The sequence below is a fragment of the Dicentrarchus labrax genome, unplaced genomic scaffold, assembly GCF_905237075.1.
Source record: "Dicentrarchus labrax unplaced genomic scaffold, dlabrax2021, whole genome shotgun sequence".
Taxonomy (NCBI): Eukaryota; Metazoa; Chordata; class Actinopteri; family Moronidae; genus Dicentrarchus; species Dicentrarchus labrax.
The window spans coordinates 22,880,717-22,898,186 of NW_026136701.1; the positions used below are offsets into that span (position 1 = coordinate 22,880,717).

At 42.0% G+C, this 17,470-nt stretch overlaps 1 protein-coding gene across 11 annotated transcripts in view; it reads left to right on the top strand.

Annotated features, from left to right (window-relative positions):
• The first annotated feature begins 677 nt into the window (after positions 1–677).
• LOC127368039 (rho GTPase-activating protein 12) overlaps positions 678–17,470 on the top strand; it is a 51,530-nt gene continuing 34,737 nt past the window's right edge. For 5 of the 11 annotated variants that reach the window (XM_051408479.1, XM_051408487.1, XM_051408496.1 and 2 more), the window contains exons 1-2: positions 679–898; positions 6,048–6,822. In XM_051408479.1, coding sequence (XP_051264439.1) covers positions 6,124–6,822 — 699 coding nt within the window. In that variant the 5' untranslated portion in view covers positions 679–898; positions 6,048–6,123. Of the gene's footprint in view, positions 899–927; positions 1,079–5,128; positions 5,205–6,047; positions 6,823–17,470 lie in introns of those variants that run through there. The other 6 variants (XM_051408504.1, XM_051408520.1, XM_051408537.1 and 3 more) reach the window with 4 other exon arrangements.

A 17,470-nucleotide genomic window follows, 5' to 3' on the forward strand; every position in this document is an offset into this window, starting at 1 on the left:
CCCGTTCGCGGCCCGAACACCTGAGTCCTCTGGACCACAGAGTATAAATTAAACAGGAGCTCTCACTCTTGAGTGTATTTACTGCTCCAAACATGAATCCCCCTTTTTAATGAGTTGATGCTAACAAAACACAGCCAACCGTCCACAGGTAGTGCTATAAACACCTCCAAACGCTTGTGTTAACTGTCAAATAATACAAGTTTTGTTGTTGCTTAAAATACCGACGGAGTATTATAATTTAAATAAAATATATATTTTTTTTTGGGGGGGAAATTACGAGAATAAAGTCATAATATTGTGAGAATAAAGTCATAATTTTAGGAGAATAATGTAGTAATTTTATGAGAAGCATTTTATGAAGTTATAATAAGGAAATACTCAAATTATTATCAGTGTCAGGACTTTGAAACGACTGAAAGAACCACACGGACTCGGACGAAAGTGCTTCTTTTGTACATTATTACGACTTTATTCTCGTAGACTTAATATTATTTCATTAATCTCGTAAAATTATGACTTTAATATATATTCATATATAACATATATTGTATTTATCATTGATTTAGTTATGGCCCTAACGTACCGTCGTAGTACGAGCGGTCACCATGGTAACGCCAACAGCTTCAGAGTGACACATCGCCCTTGGAGACGATCTCCGCTCTGAAGGTAGTCGCCAGAAGTTGAGAGAGAGAGAGAGGCGGTGAGGTCCGCGGGAGCGAGCGCCGCTGTGGATTACACCGGCCGGGGGAACAACAGGAGAGACGGGAGCGCCGCTGCCGGACGAGGGGAAGAAGTAGTTTCACACGGTGGTCGCTCGAAAAAAGTTTACGGGACTTTTAACCCTCGTTCAGTTTGAGTAGTAGTGGAGAGTGTCTGCTGTTGTCTCCGAGTGGAGGAGGTAGGTCCGGGGGGGGCGGGGGGGGGTGTTTTGGGACTCTGAGGAATGTTTAGCCTGAAAGCTAATTGGCTAGCTGACGTTAGCGGACAGATTAGCTCCTGTAAAGCAAGACAAGGCGCACAGACCAGAGCTGTGACTCCATGTTGAGGTTATTTATTAAACGTGGATATTAAAGTAAAGGTAAGAAGAGTTTTACACCTTTTTTAAAACCAGATAATTAAAAGTTAAATCAAAGTTAATGCCTTTTAGGAATAGTAGCTGAGGTAGACAGGTGTATTTATTCTCTCTGGGGACTTAAAGTTACTTTTTTTTTTTAAGCATCCAGCTCATGTAAGATATGTTAGAGTTAAATGTTGTGTTCACTGGCTGTCAGCAGTAACATGAAGCTGTCAGGGTGCAGCCATAAAGCAGCTGATAGGTCTGTTTACCTGTTTACCTGTTTACCTTTTATCTGACTGTCAGGATGAATGTGAGAATCTGGGCTTGGAGATAAAGTAGTATGGATAAATCATAGTAGAGCTCACTGATTGATTTCATTTATCCTATAACAATAACCACAATGATAAAATGCTTTCTAAATCAAGGTATTCAGTTGATAATGTTTTAAAGTGGAGAACAGCATAGTGGTGCATTTCTTTGCAGTTACTTAGCTTTTATAACTACAGCGATGTGTATCAGGTGACAGAAATTTGATCCACTGAACTAGTTTAATGATAGTTGAAGTTATTTATCAGGCAAAAACACAAATAATTAACATATATGTGAGGATTTGCTGCTGTTTTGTGTTTGTTTTGGGCTTTACGTTGGACAAATTAAGCAGCTTGATGGTGAATGTGCTTTGGAAAACAGTATTTTTTGCTTTTCTGTCACCCTTAACAATTAGTTCAGTCATCAAAAGCTAAATCAATATATTAATTGATAGTTCCAACTCTAAATATTAATCTGAAAAATGTTAACGGATACACTCTTTATCTTTTTCCCCCCTTTGTGGTTGTGAAGCAGCTTCCACCTGGTGAGTGTGAGAAGAAAGATTTGCTCTATTATAGGTCGCTGATGTGGTGATGAGTTCAGGTTCAGTTTAATTTGACAAGTGCCACTCTGCACCGCCTGCTCTCATTCCCACTGTGGGTGACCTAACTGCCTCTCAGACACGTCTTCCTCCGTGTGTTTCCCTTTTTGTTGTGTACTCTCATTTCGCTACCCTCTCTCAAGATGCCCACATTAAGTGAGCTGCAGCGGGATGTGGGCCGTCCACAGTGTGACAGTTGCAGGGGGCGACCTCGGGGAGTTGAGTTGTGAGGAAAGTCGTGGTGAGAGGTGTCTAACTGGGACAGCCTGTGCTGATTTCAAGCTGTTTAAGGGGGGGGGACGTGGGCCTACATCTGGTGTGACTACGTCTGAAGGTCACAGTGCAGTTTCTTCACTGGCTCACCTAGTTACTGAAGTGGGACCAGAATCCCACAGAACAAACACAGTCTCTAACTGACACATTGTGATATTATTGAGCCATGCTGATTTAGAGGCCTCTGTTTCTAAAACATCTGCTGCCACCCCATTATAGGAGCGGTGAGTGGTGCTTTTACTTCTCAAACGTTAGCAAATTTAAATTAAATTCTTGTCTTTCCAGAAACACCAATCTAGATGTCAGCAGTTTTCTAAGAGATTATATATGTGTTTTGTAGAAATGTTTGAGTAAAATCTGCTTTTTTCCCCCCGAAAAGTTCCTGTAAGTGAACTGTTAAAATGAAGCTTAGTCAGCCTGATAATCATGTCTTCAACCCCCTTTCCCTTCTCTTTAAATAACTCAATAATGGGAGAGAAATGCACCTCTCTCTCTCTCTCTCTCTCTCTCTGATGAAAATAACTCACTCACTGACTAATCAATGGCGGTCCGGCCCCTCGATAGAAACAGAACTCTGCTAACAAGTGTCATGTGAGACCCGATGCAGAGCGTTCGACTCCCCCAGGCCTCAACTGTCTCTGTGGAAACGTTGCGAAAACCCTTTTCTGTGGAGCTGCTTTCTGTTTCGCTGAGGTGGGAGAAAATGGGAGGGTGTGTTACCAACATACGCTGACGACGACAGATTTTCCCATCACGTATCACATCGGTCCCACACACACACACACACACACACACACACACACACACATCTCCGCTACCTTTACCATCGTTTTATACTCTCCAGCCGAGCCCCCTTCCATCATGTCCTGCGGCTCTGTGTGGCGTTATTCTTTCAGGAGCCGCCCTCCCGGTCCAACCTCCACGGCCCCGGTGTAAATCTTATTACCTTCACATCAAATTAGGGTTCTTCCTCTGATTTTGCTGATTGGACTCTGAGAAGATTTGTGCTGTCTACTAAATAGCGGTGCTGATGCTGGAGCTTAATCTAAGCAGAGATAAGTGAAAGAGACAACCCCCCCCCGGGCTTAACCCTTCAAAATGCTTTTCAATGTGAAGAACGAGAGTAACCAAAAAGTCTTAATTAATATGAGTGTTGTTTGTGGACTTACCCAGCTTAACGACATAGACCATTCATTTCATTAAATTAACATTAATGTAAGGATATTATGTGGAAAGAGACGGTAGAGGGACAGGATTGTTAAAAATATGTGACGTTTAACAATTATTTTACATTCATTTTCAATTTATTTTCTCAATTTATGAATCATTTGGTCTATAAAATTGTCAGAAAATAGTGGAAAATGGCTGACGCGACCATGGTACCATCTTTAAATTGTGGTTCTTTCTGACTAACAGTTGGAAATCTAAATAAATTGAGTTTATAATCACATCTAACTACAGGCCATTGTGGTTGGACTGTTAAAATCAACAGCTATCCGGTTGGTTGTTTACCTAAAAACAGGATATTGTGGCAGGATATTGACGAGGAGTGAAGAGAAAAACAACCAGGGGAAACGTTGCACAAGGGGGGGCAGGAAATTGACTTTTGTCTAACTGCTGCAGTGACTAAAGTCCCAAAATTTCCAACCAAAGTGATACTCTGAAGAGTGATATTCGCTGGTGAGCAGGTAGAGAAAGTCCGGCCCCGTTGTTTGCTCTCAGTTATTAGAATTGGGGGAAAGTACAGGAAAGATAAGACTCTGGACATACCACAGTTTTATATGAAGAGCATCGCGGTGACAGATTGTGTAATAGAGCGTTCAGTCCGTGCACAGATAAAATCTCACACCTACTGTGGAGGATGTGAGTGAAAACCCTTCTCGCTTATGGGTAAAAAAAATCCTGACTGATTTTGATTGATCCCTGGAAAATTGCTTATTTATGAGTAAAAAACAGGTTCCTCGGCCTCAGTCCGCAAATCTTCAACACCAGGATTAGATTGAAAGAGAAGAGACGTGTTTTTCTTCCCGTCGGGCCAACCAGCTGAATTAGGAGGTCACAGGTTGAAGAGCTGACAGACTAATGCGTCACTACTCCTCTGCACTCTGTATTGTTGCTGTGAATTGGCATCAGTCAGTGTTTGGTGTAATTTGGCTAATGGACGCTGTTGTTGGAGAGAGATTTCCCTCAGTGCCTGTTAGCCTGAAGCAGCGAGCTAATCCGTGGTGATATTATCCCGGCGGTCACTGTATCAGCAGTAATCCAGGAGGCCTAATCTCACCTAATCACAGATCTTTTATTAAGCTAACGCACAACTGGTAAAGGTTACACAGAGATGGCATAGTGATATTGGATAACAGCAGCGCTAACCCACATTTACTGTCCAGATGACAGTAAAGGTTTTCTTAGCTTTGGCCTCTGATTTCTTTCTTTCTTAATATTATTATTGGACTGAAGTTTGTCCTTAAAGTTCACAACAGATAAGACGTTGCTTTTAAACTCCGGTTTGGTTCCATTACTTTCCTGTTGTTGTCACCATTAGTTGAGTTATGAACATTTTTAAAAGTACTTTAAAGGAAACACCTGAAGGCTCAGGTTGCTCAAGGTGTGCTGGAGCCTCACCTCATGTTGTCAGAGACTGTGTGTGTGTGTGTGTGTGTGTGTGTGTGTGTGTCTGTGTGTGTGTACATGTGACTTCAGCAGAAAACTATGTGTGTGATTCAACTAATCTCAGCGCTCAACATGCCTCAGTTGCTGCTTGACTGGCTGCCATTAGCGAACAGAGGAACAGAGGGGGAGAAAGACGGAGTAAGACACACAAAAACAGATAAACAGATACAGTAGTGGAAGAAGACCATGTGAGTCACATTACTGTCTCCCCCCCTTCTGTCTGCTCTGAAGCTGTGCACACAGGGATTAAAGCTCTTCACTTTGTATCTCATTCTCTTGTTCTGATTGCGTTAGGTGAGTATTAGGCTTTAAAAGACAAAGATTGTGCCTTTGTTGTTGTATGGGTTATGTAAGAAGAAGAAACATTTTCTGACTTAGAAATATATCACTAAGGCTTGGTTCAGGTGGGAAACTGTAACTATACTTTTTGTAGTTTTTTATGGGGTGTAGCATACCAAAAAATAAAGTAAAAAAGTCAGTAAAAAGTAAACTTTTTCAGGCTTTTTATGCTTTTTATTTTGACTGCGACAGCTTGATAGAAAGGAAGGGGGGGTGACATGCAGAAAAGGGCCACAGGTTGGAATCAAACCACTCAGACTTACTCTGATTTTATTCCTATTGTGGTGGACAGGAAGGAGTCGACTTGCTTATTTATGGTATCGACACATTTTTGGCAATACACAGCCCTACTCATTATTTTTCAATTGTTGTATCGCATTTTTCCTTGGATTTTTAACTGCTGATTATCACTGTCACTATCACTGCTGATGCCAACTACCACACACAGCTTTCTCTGTGCTGAAGGATTTTCCCCCAGTGGTTATAATGTACTTCCTAAGGAATTTATTTCAGTGTAAAACATGTTTAACAAATGAAAAGTAGATGAAATGTTCACAGAACTTGATACTGTTATGTTTCTTAGCGTGATATTGAAGCAGATACTGATGGGAAACTTTCAGAGGAACATACGGTGTATACATACAAATGTGGGAATAGAGAGACAGGAATGTGTCCTCAAGGGCTTTGAGGCTATATATTATTGATTAAATCATGATTGTGGGACATAAAATGACAATAAAAAACATCAAAATGGAAATGTATTGAATACTTACTTTATGTCCTTGTTGTCCCCCCCAGCTCTGCTCAGGAAGCCATGCTAATAAACATCTGTCTCTTGCGGTGAGCTGCTGCCTCGAGGACAGTCGGAGGCATCATGGCGGAGCTGCCTATTGCCCCAGGCCAGGTCTACATCGAGGTGGAGTACGACTATGAATACAAGGCCAAGGACCGCTTCATCGCCATCCGCCAGGGAGAATGCTACATGCTGGTCAAGAAAACCAACGAGGACTGGTGGCAGGTTCGGAAGGAAGAGGGGACTAAAGCTTTCTACGTACCTGCCCAGTATGTCCGCGAAGTCCGCAAAGCCCTGATGCCACCTCCTAAACCTCTCCCACATCCTCCTGCTGCCACTGGCAACACACCTCCACACAGCAGCGGTGCTCTTTGGGTAAAGCCAACCAGTCTGGAGCTGAGTCCCCACGGCAGGTCCACTGAGAACCTCCACAGAAAAGAGTCCAACTATCGGCGCTCTCCCTCCGCACAAACTGCCTCTTCTGGGCACTTCAGTCCGCCCAGTCAGCGCCGGGACAGCAACCACCATCACCCCCCTACCACTCCCACCGACCACGAGCGAGCTTTTGCCGACATCCTCGTCCAGGGTGGCGGCCCCCAGCCCGACCACAAAGGAAGGTCCAGCACTCTACCCCGCTCCCGAGCTCGATCCCCTGAGCTGGTCAGAGCCCCGCTGGACGTGGACAGCACCCAACACTGTGACTCTGCGGGCGAAGAGAGACGCACCAACGACTCGGAGTCAGGAGACGAACTGAGCAGCAGTTCAACCGAACATCTCCAGGTAAAGACACGCATTGAATCATTTACAGCAGGTATAATTCAAATCAGTCATTTTGTGTCGGTATGTGACACTGGAAGGTTTTCAGCAGGTGGCTCTGCCTGTTTTTCCTGTTTAGTTTATTTAAACTAAGCTTAGTCTTCTTCACTTCTTGCCTTTTTTTTTAAATCTGTTTGACATGTTTAGGTGATGTGATCTCTTCAGAAAGTTTGGTTGAACAGGGGAGTGGTCTGTCACTTCCAGGCCTAAAGCTACTGAGGTGCAGACAAATGCAGCCAGAAAAGCCTCAGTGAGATGGGGGCAGCTGATTACTCGTGAGCCTGGTCAGTGGGGGTGTTTGTTCCTGAAATCATTAGCTCAGTCTGCTGCTGAACAAAAGCCAGTGAGAAAATAGAAACCGGGTCTGTGTTGTGCTGCCACTGGGTGTAGACCTTTTTTTTGTGTGTGTGCAGACAGGAGGGGATTGCAGTATGAGTTGTGTTCAAGTTACACAGTAGTACTTGTACAGTTTGTGGACTTTTGACCTAGAAGACCAATATGTCATAAATATCAATCCTGCCACAGTCTCCATGGCAAACACAAATAGTCATCAAGCACCACGATTGCTTCGGAAGCTTATTTGTGTTATGTGATGGTTGTCTGGGACAGATTTGTAGCAGCTTTTGTACAGATTTCACATGTGATTTGGGTGTTTGTGAGTCTGTTTGACATTCCTTTCTCCATTTTAGGTTAGGTAAACTCTACCTGTAGTCCACCGTCAAAGAGCCAGGGTGCAGCTCTTTACATGCTTCCCTTTCTTGTCTTTCTACCACAATATAACCACAATATCAAAGATTCCGCTAAAATGAAATAGTATAAATAGTCATAAAGATACTGCATTCAGTCTCCCCCAGTGCTATCACACTGCCTCCAATATGTAGGTTTTCTGGTCATTGATCTAACTGAAAATAAGATTGTGCTTCACATTCACTAAATGACACTACAAGTTTTGGTCTCACCATCACTTTACTTTCACAAGTACTGATTTCAGAGCGATGCTTCACACAATGACACCGACTCGGTATGATGTGTTTTTTAAAGGTTATCTTAAAGTGAGCATATACAGTTTCAGCCTGTATATTCTCTGAACGCAGCCCCACTCAACAATGGAGTTCCTTCCTTCCTTGGTCATTCTGTGTGCCATTTAAATGGCAGGAGAAAGGTCAAAGTAGTCGAGCTGGTTTTGGTAATGTAGACAACCAGTTCAGCTTTGTCTGAAAGTAAACGCTCTCTGATTTTCTCATTCTGTGTCATTTGATCTGCGAGTGCAAATATCCACAAAATGTCTGTCTTTGGTCACAAAGCTTGTTATCTGCTTTTTTTAAAATTCTTCCTGTGTCAGATACTTTCCAGTTAACTTGTTCTATATCAATATTATGGCAGTGTCACCTGGATTAAACTGCAAGTAATCACAGCAACATAGCATAATCTAATGCAGTTGAGGAGTAGTCAACAAAATCTATAAAAAAAAGTTATTAAGTTTCTTGATTTTGTAGAAGTTTATTAGACATTTCTGTCAACACAGGAGTAAAATAGTTGTGTTTAAATCCTAAATGGTGGTTTTTCACTTTTCCGGTTGGTCCTGGTGTTACTGTGATAATGCACTTTGGGGCTGTCCTGCTATAGGAGAGAAATGATCCCATCACCTCTTCCAGGATTTTCCTGTATGAGGACAAGTACATGACTGCATTATTAACACCATGCTTCCCCTTAAGTGATTGATTGTTGTTTGGTCGGGTGGATACATGAGCCAGAAGGTGGGCGTTTCCCCACACAGGCCTGGTGATGTGAAACTGTCCCAGTTTCAGTGAGTTGTTTGTTTTTCCTCCATCCTGGCTGCACGCTGCTGGTGACAACAGCTCAGGTGTTAGTCAGGACTTCCTAAAATATGCAAACCCCACCCCTCCCCTATGTCTGTTCTCATATTTTCTCTTCTCATGTCTTTCCTACAGCGTCATTGTTTATAACAGCATCATAAAAAAACCAAAGCAGCAGTGTAAATGCAGAATGTAGTAGAGCTGTGTGTTTGTGTTTGCAGCTGCCAGGCCTCGTTCCTTATTGCCAGCTCATCCAGCTCCTTGTGATAAGCTACTTGCTTATGAGTGTGGAGAGCTGTGCAGCTCCTTGCCAGACTCTTATCTGCTACACTGGACCTGACACTGAGGGCCTACTTTGTCACTACTTCAGCGACAAGTCAACTTTCAACAGCCACTGCTCTGTCATCCTCCAGGCTTTGTTCCTTGGCTCTTTTTTTGTGGGGGTAGATGATTGTGGGGCTGTGATTATATCATCCATTCGTCACTATCTAGCTGAGTTGTTTGAAGTTTGGGATTGTTGCATGTCCTCCTTTTTCTGGCCCTTCCAGGATATTACCAATATCCTGTTCGTCATTAGCGATATCTCAGACACTGCTGACTGAATTTTGATGGTATCTGAAGGACTTATTAAGGAAATGGGCTTTTATTGAGTTATTTTCTCTCCATCTAAAGACCCACACACACAGAATTTAAAACAGTACAATTTTAATGGAATTGCGGTGATCAGTGGATTTGCTTGTGGGGGAGAAGTAAGTTAATGTAAATCTTTCAACTTTGGTGAACTTTGTGACTCAAATTTGCACAATGCTGCAGAGAGCCTGAGAGTTAGTTAGCAAGGGAGCTTTTACCCACTTTATTGAATGAAAGATGCACAATTCAGACAGCAAACGGTCAGGGGGAATAAACGGCACATTGTGACTGACTAGCATGGTGTGTTTGGGTGTTTAGCACATCAGCTTCAGTAGTTCACCAACTAGCCTTGTTCAGTCACTTCTTCATTGCTTCTTTACAGTAAAACCCCTCCAGTAGAGGGAACTCATATTAGCATTTATTGTAGTAGTAGCTCCAGGATGTGTTTCGGTCAGGTCAGGTTTTAGCTGTGGCTACTAGTTGGTTTCAGTTTTTTCATTTGGCCACCAGTTAACCTCAACACATAATCAAGGTAAACTGTATTTTTCGTATGATGTAATATCCCCACCAGGTACCCCATTTGGTAGCACCCACTGCATAAAAAGCAGAAGGCACATAGTTTAAAGTAGACGTGCTGAGACACAACTACAAGGTAGTAAAATAAATGGTGCAGGCATGTTGGAAAAACTTTCATATTAAGTTTCGTATATGCCCAACAGCCATTGATCCTTAGTTGGAAAATGTTGAAGTCACCAACTGAGATATCACCTGATACCTTCATGCATACAGTACGTTTTAAAGCCCCTGGCTACGGTGGATTGGACATTGTATCCACTGAAGCAGATGTTTCCCTCCAGCCACTGAATATAATGGCTGTCAAGGTCTCAGTGTGTTTTAATTTGCTGCTTCACTGCACCGCCTCATCCATTCTGCTTTTCATCACCTCTCTTCCTTCAGGATCATAATAATCCAACAGCACATGTGAGGAACACTGAGTATGTATATACCTTATGCTCTGTGTGTAAGAACCTCACATAATTAGTTTGGGAAATTAACAGTTTTGGCTCCAAATAAGGAGATTTTCTTTGACTCGCACATCCTGGGCTGCTGAACCTTGACTTCTTCTCCGGTCTTGTGATGGCATGCCCTAATCTTTGGTCTTGTAGCTGTTGCTGTAGATAAAGAGAGAAATCTACAGGGGAAGTATTAAAATATCTGGACGTCTACAATGCAGTCCTGGCTTCACAAAGATAACGGTACAAAAAGACAGCTGGAGAAATTGTCTCTTCAGGTAGGGGAATAACACGGCTAACTCTACAGAATCCGAGTCACCACTTAAATTTAGTTTATACACCATATGCTCAACTAACTGAACAATGTGGTTGATTCTTCTCCAAAACATCACTGCAGTAGTTGTCACAGCATTTGTAATTCATTGTAAGTGCATAAAAATGGCATTTAATGTATATTGACTGGTATTTTACCTTTTTGACTTTACTGTCCATCTTACAGTTATAGATTAGCCCTAGTTTCCCCACAACTCCTCTCTGTCCTCATTATTAACCCGGTGCTGTTATGAACCTCTGTCTGTCTCTGTATGTTTCCAGGATGTCTGCAATACTTGAGAAAGTCTCCAATTTAGAAACTCGTATTCTGGAAGTCACCAAAAACAAAGGATCATCTCAAAGAAGTCCGTTAATCAGTTGCTCTTTCTTCTTTCAGTTTCTGCTTAGTGTGTCAGTTCAGAAACTAAAAGGCACTTAAGAGTTAGCCCCTCTCTGCACCCTCCCCAGCCCCTCATCTTTGATTGTCACAGTCAATAACACCCGCTCAACCCTGCAGACTCCCATCGTTCTTTATGACAGCTGTAATCAACTAAAAACCTCTAATGACTCTCAGCAGGATGATTGATTGGAGGAAGCACTTCCTCATTTGTTTGATTACCTAGTGTGGCAGGAAGTTGATTTGGCAAGTGGATGTCTTCACACTGTCACACCTTGTTATGCATTAAATGGTTGAAACACACCCATGTCCATTAATGTTCATCCGTAGCACATAGGAATAAGTAATTTATTAATCCAGTCATTCATTCACCCCCCCCCCCCCCACACACACACACACACACACACACACACACACGCACTGAGTAAAGTGGTCTTGTCAGCAAGGACACCCATTTCTGCTCACTGATGCAAAGACACACACACAAGCAGACACATCCATACCACTTTGTTCACACACACACACACACACACACACACACACACACACACACACACACACACACACTGTCTGTTAATGGGAGCCAGACCATCTGCACTACTGTTAATTCTCGTTCTCGGCCTTATTAAAAAGGCTTATTATATCACATGTTGGCAGGGAGAATCAGAACTCACTGCAGGGTTATTTAGATGCTAAATCATCCTCTCTTTCAGGGGGTCTCAAATGTTTTCATGCTGAGGACCCCCAGATGGTAACATAATAAAGAAATGGGCTTCAATTTGTGAAGGAATTTTTAATAAAGCATGAATTATTTGCAGTTGAGGAAGTTTTCTTTTAAACCCCCTTGGTTTTCCATTGATGCAGTTTACACATGATCTAATTTTGTCTTCCTCTGCTGTTGACTCCTGAACAGCATCACTGCGGTACTTTAATACCTTGCTCAAGGGCACTCTAATGCTAAGCGCTGACAGAAGGGGAGTGACATTGGTGTTAAATAAGCAATGTGCACTTCCGCAGACTTGCTGCTCTTACTGTCTTTGCTGAAATTGCTGGTTTTATTATGTTTTTGATAACCCCACTTGTATGTTTATATTTTTTTCTTTTTCGTCTTATCTTCCTCCGTCGTGTTTCCTGCCGGATTGTTTGTGGATTACAGCTGGTGACCTTCTGTCACAAACCCACTTCTCTCACATCTGAGTCACTATTCAACCAACCAGATGACTTGTGACTGTCAGCACAATGACATGCTGTGTTTATTAGCGCTGCTGCTAATGACCATTTATCATATTATTAATCTGAAGATAGTTTCCTTTGATTCTTTGCTTAATTGTTTATAATTCCCAGAGCCCAATGTGACATCTTCAGTCATCTTGTTTGTACTGAAAAACAGTCTGAAACCCAAAGATAGTAAACTTCCGATCCTATGAGAAAACAGAAGCTGGAACGAGTCCATTTTTGTCGAAAAATGATTTAAATGATCAATTGTTGCTATCTTGGAATACGTCAGGATCGACTAAAGAAAACAAGATCTTTGGTGCAGTTACTGCACTGTGTCTGTTGTAGATTCTGACATGTTTTAGGATTTGAGCCTAAAATGACTTCACAGATGTCTCCTTTTAGGAAAATCACCCTCAGCAAACAGCAGTTCATTTGGGAATGAGCAGGAAAGTCTCAGTGGAGAACTGCAGACTGTGGTAGTGTCAGTTTTAGTGCTCATCGCCAATGTTATGAAGCAGCCCTGGGGGGTTTGTAGTACTGTTCTGTGCTGTTCCCCACCTGGGACACACACACACACACACACACACACACACACACACACACACACACACACACACACACACACACACAGAGCTTCAGGCGGTCTGGCAGCTGACCCACTCCTTTGCAGTGTGTTTGGCTCTTGTGTAACAGAACAGGGGTGAGGCCAGGTTTGACACCCTCACTTTGTGTATCTTTCTTTCGTTGTCTCTCTCACTTCTTTTTTGTCTGCCTTAATTTAGAATTCACCTGTTCCTCCTCCAGCTCTGGTCCAACTTCTTTATGTTGAAGCAATGCAAAGTTACCTCTCTTCCACGCTGCAAATTACTCAACCTGCACTAAAGTCAGTTTTAAAAAGAGAAGAGAAAGACATATTGCAAAATAATGCACATGTTGATCTATGGCTGGCCGGTATGGATAATAAGTCTTTTAGTTGAGAAAACCCTTTGTAGATGTTTGGCTAATCTCACAAAGTGAAATACTTTTATAATCCTCGTGCTAACCTCATCACATTGACGAGAAATGCTGTAAATACAATATCACCATAAAGCAGTCCTTTTATTTTATTGATTCACAGCACTGTCTGCGACGCTGAAGCAACCATATTTTAAAGAAAGGGGTACTTTGCTGTACTATAAATGGTGTAGTAAAATCTCGACTGAGGACACCTTATTATCGTCTTGCGATATGTCATAGCGCCCAATGCTCTACTGTGCTGGATATTTCATCAGTATGCTTATTATAGTTGTTTTTTTGTACTTCATGAATGCTTAGCTTCAGTTCTGTTTGTCAGCTGCCTTCACCTGATCAGACAAACTTTTTAGGTCCCGATAGCGATTCAATTCAGTGTGTCTGAATAAATGTAGCTGATAGCTAAAAACACAGTATTCTATAAAGAAAATATTGACCAAAAAACCCTGATCGACTTAATAATAAGTTCAGCATCCAGCCTATCAGATAGTCACCGAATGACTGCTGTCTAATACACGAAGAACACAGAGGTGTTGTTTTCCAGCCGTGTGTCATCATCAAAATTAATTTACATAAACAACAGTGTGGGAGTTGTGAGTTGCAGCCAAGATGTGAATAATTACAGCTTTCGCACTAATACAGAAATAGAGTGTTATTGGGGAAGTTACTGGACGTGATTCCTGCCACAGCATAATGTAGATTGATGTCTTCCAGAGGTACAGCAGTGATGATTCTCACCCTGAATGATGGAAGTCAGACTCCTGATGAGCAGGAAGGTTTAAAAAAAAACAACAACTGTCAGCAGTATAATGAATATCCTGGATAGTGATTATAGGGGATCATCCAGTGTGAAGTGAAACTCTGCCCTGTATGACTTATTTGATTAGAGACAAAGAAGTGTGTGTGTGTGTGTGTGTGTGTGGTGGGGGGGGGCTCACTTTATGGAGCTTTTCTTAATCCCTCTGCGAGCTTCAATTGGATATCTCTGTTTGTGTGAATGTGTGTGTGTGTGTGTGTGCGCACATGTATGTTGGTTATTATTTCAGCCGAGGCGTCCCGCGCACTGTGTTGTGCAGAATGGCATTATGGCATTAGGGGAGGGCAGGTCAAGCAGTGTGTGCTTGTGGCAGCTCAGTGAGAGAGCGAGCATCACTGAGCTCTGTACGCACTCTCTCTCTCTCTGTTTATGTAAGGATGTGTGAGTGAATAAGAGTCTTGTGTGTGTGTGTGTGTGTGTGTGTGTGTGTGTGTGTGTGTGTGCAGGGCCCCAGAGTGACATTATCTGGTTTGCCACAGTGACATGTCAGTCAGGGAGAGAGTTTGTGAATAGGCAGAGGACTGCTGTGTTTCTCTGCATCATCAGTGTCCTCGTCAGCACCGCCGGCTACAAGACTTATTCCTCTGCAGCGGCCACTCACCTACAGGACAGCATGTACCCAGATGAGAACGAGACGGTAAGACAGCTTCTTTATCTGTGCATGTGTGCCGGCGAGCAGGGACGCTCAACTTCAGACGTCTACAACTCAGTCCGTTCATACAACTGCATGCATGTGTTTTTTTTTTTGTTGTTTTTTTTGCCAAGTCAGCACAACCCTCCCACATGTTGTATTCTAGTGTATCAAAGTAAGGCACAGTGACTGACGCTTGTAAATACCTCTAACACAACACAGCTCATTATAAAGCATTAAGCGTTTTTGGGTTGTAGGAAGCACGCAGATGCACACACACACGCCAGCTGGCTGTTTTGCATTTGTACTGCGTTTGTTGCACTCTGAGAGAATTATCTTTAAATTAAGTGCTGTCTGTGTGAAATTTCATTAGCCGTGCTGCTCTATACGGCACTCGTATTTTGATCCCAGTCATGCAAGCAGATAGTGTTGATCCTTAAGAGTATCTTCAAATGCTTTCAGTCATACACTCAGACGTTTGTGACTGTTTCTCTCGCTGCCCCGTTCTCTGTCTTTGTCTCTCTCCCTCTCTCTCTCTCACTCGAGCTGATCTTGCAGCTTTTGTTCACAAGCTCAGGGCAGACTTGTGTTTATTACCTATTCGTTCAGCGTGAGCGCTCGCAGTGATCCATAACATTGATTGTTTGAATCTCAGCGACTTTCTCGCCAGAAGGAACAGGCGGGACGTTCAGTCGCACACTCTCGAGATGTTTGAACTCATGATGGCATGAGACAGGGCAGCTAAGAGGATGCGCTAAGCACTTGCCATGCTTCATTACATAAGCGCCGGCTACATAACATTTGTTTGGACAGCTGGCTGGTGAGATGAGCTCGGGGCAGCAGTGATGATGGGAGGGGGGGCGAGGAGGAGGCGGAGTGGCTAACAGGACTGAATATTCTGAGATATTTATCTGGTTTTCCCATTTAATGTAGCTTTTATTTGACACAGAATGTATTTTACAAAGCAGTGCTTTATTTTTCTAAATACATTAGGAGCTTTACTCAGGCATTACCTTTAGGGTCTTAAAATATGAATTTACTGGGAGCATTAAGCTTTAAACTATTCAATTACACATTAGCATCTTGAGAAACAGTCTACAAAAAACAAAAAAAAAAGGAGGGCAGCACATACCTATTGCCTCTAACAAGATATATACCTTTCCCTTCTTAAGACATAAGCATGTATTTTTTTTTATGTGGTTTGTGTTTAAACTCTACTCTTTGTCTGTGTTATGAAATCAATCCCCTCCAAACCTCCATGTATATCTGAGCAGCCACGAAATGACAGAGAGCCGTTTGCACCATATAATCTCCTGGTCCAATATAAATAAAGGTTTGCCTGCGGCCCTGCCCATGTGTACTCATGCCTGTCTGGCTGATGACAGCGTGCACTATAATTTCTCACTTTCCAGTAGAAAGGACTGTCTTAGTGTGCACTTTGCCCCCAAGTGAGGTTCACAGTCGGAGATTATTAACTTGACATTGTGGCAATATGAGTTTTTACTGTTACATTTAGCCGAATATTGATGTGAGTATAATGCGTTATAAAAGACATGGGGATAACAAGACGAGAATCACAATTTTAAGGTTTTTAAAAACATCTTTTCATTTTCTTAAACAGCATTTACTTAAGTAACATGCCTCTCTCAAGACAATGCAGGCTTCTGACTGTATTCTTTGGTTTGGAAAGGTCCAGGAAATGAATGTCTAAATGAACAAGCCTCAGGTCTTCACAGTGAGGACTTTTAGCTGTTTTTAGGGTTGTCAAATATTTCTTCCAGTTGTTTGTAGTTTTTACAACTTGCCTCAAAGTCTGACAGAAGCCAAATAACTGCACATTGTAAAAAAACATCTTTAAATGCACTTAGTTTCACTGGTATCTTGGTTTGGAAATCGATCATATTGAGTTTAGTTCTATCTAATATACAAGTATTTTGGTAACTGATTCATCTTTCTTGTCATTTTTATATCAAAAACATCAAATATTCAGCTGGTTTAGCAAAGACCTACGTTCTCTCCCAGAGCTTACTGTGGGTTTCCTATAGACGTCACAAGTTAAAGGCTTGATGTCAGTGGGGCAGTGCATCTTAAGTAAATTAGTTTTTTTTTTTTTTTTTTTCAACCCTTTCAGTGCAGCTCAATAATATAGCCTAGGCTTGTTTACAACCAGGTCAGAGATCACAGGATAAAGAAACCAGTGTGTAAATGGTAGCAATATGAACTGGTTGGGGATCAATGACGGGATGATCCCAGCTTAAGCTTTATTCTAGTTCTGCTGTCATTGACATATAGATTTGTTAAGGCTTCTCTTTCTCTTAAAAAAAAGTAACATAAAGCTGTGATAATATGTATATTAAATCATAAGGTCAGATCTTATGTACACTGTCTTGCTCACTGCGTTGAGCAAGGCATTAACACGGTCTGGTTTAGTAATATAAGATATCTCACGCACATAAGTTGCATAAAAACAATACATGTTAGAATAATTCACATACTTTTCTCAAAGAAATATGTCGCCATGTTTTAGGAGACATTTTTCACACTGCTGTCGTGTTTCCAGTATTATTCGTGTAGTATTCTACATGCTTCATGTGGAAGGAAAGTAATTATACGCACATCACTTGGTGCAAGGCTGTCACAAAATGAAATGATTATCCATACAGATCAATGTTTTCAATTAAAGTTTTGACCCAAATTGTCTTTTTCAGCTCCTGAAGAAAAAAACATCCATGTAGAATAAAAGAACAACTGGGAATAAGATAGCAC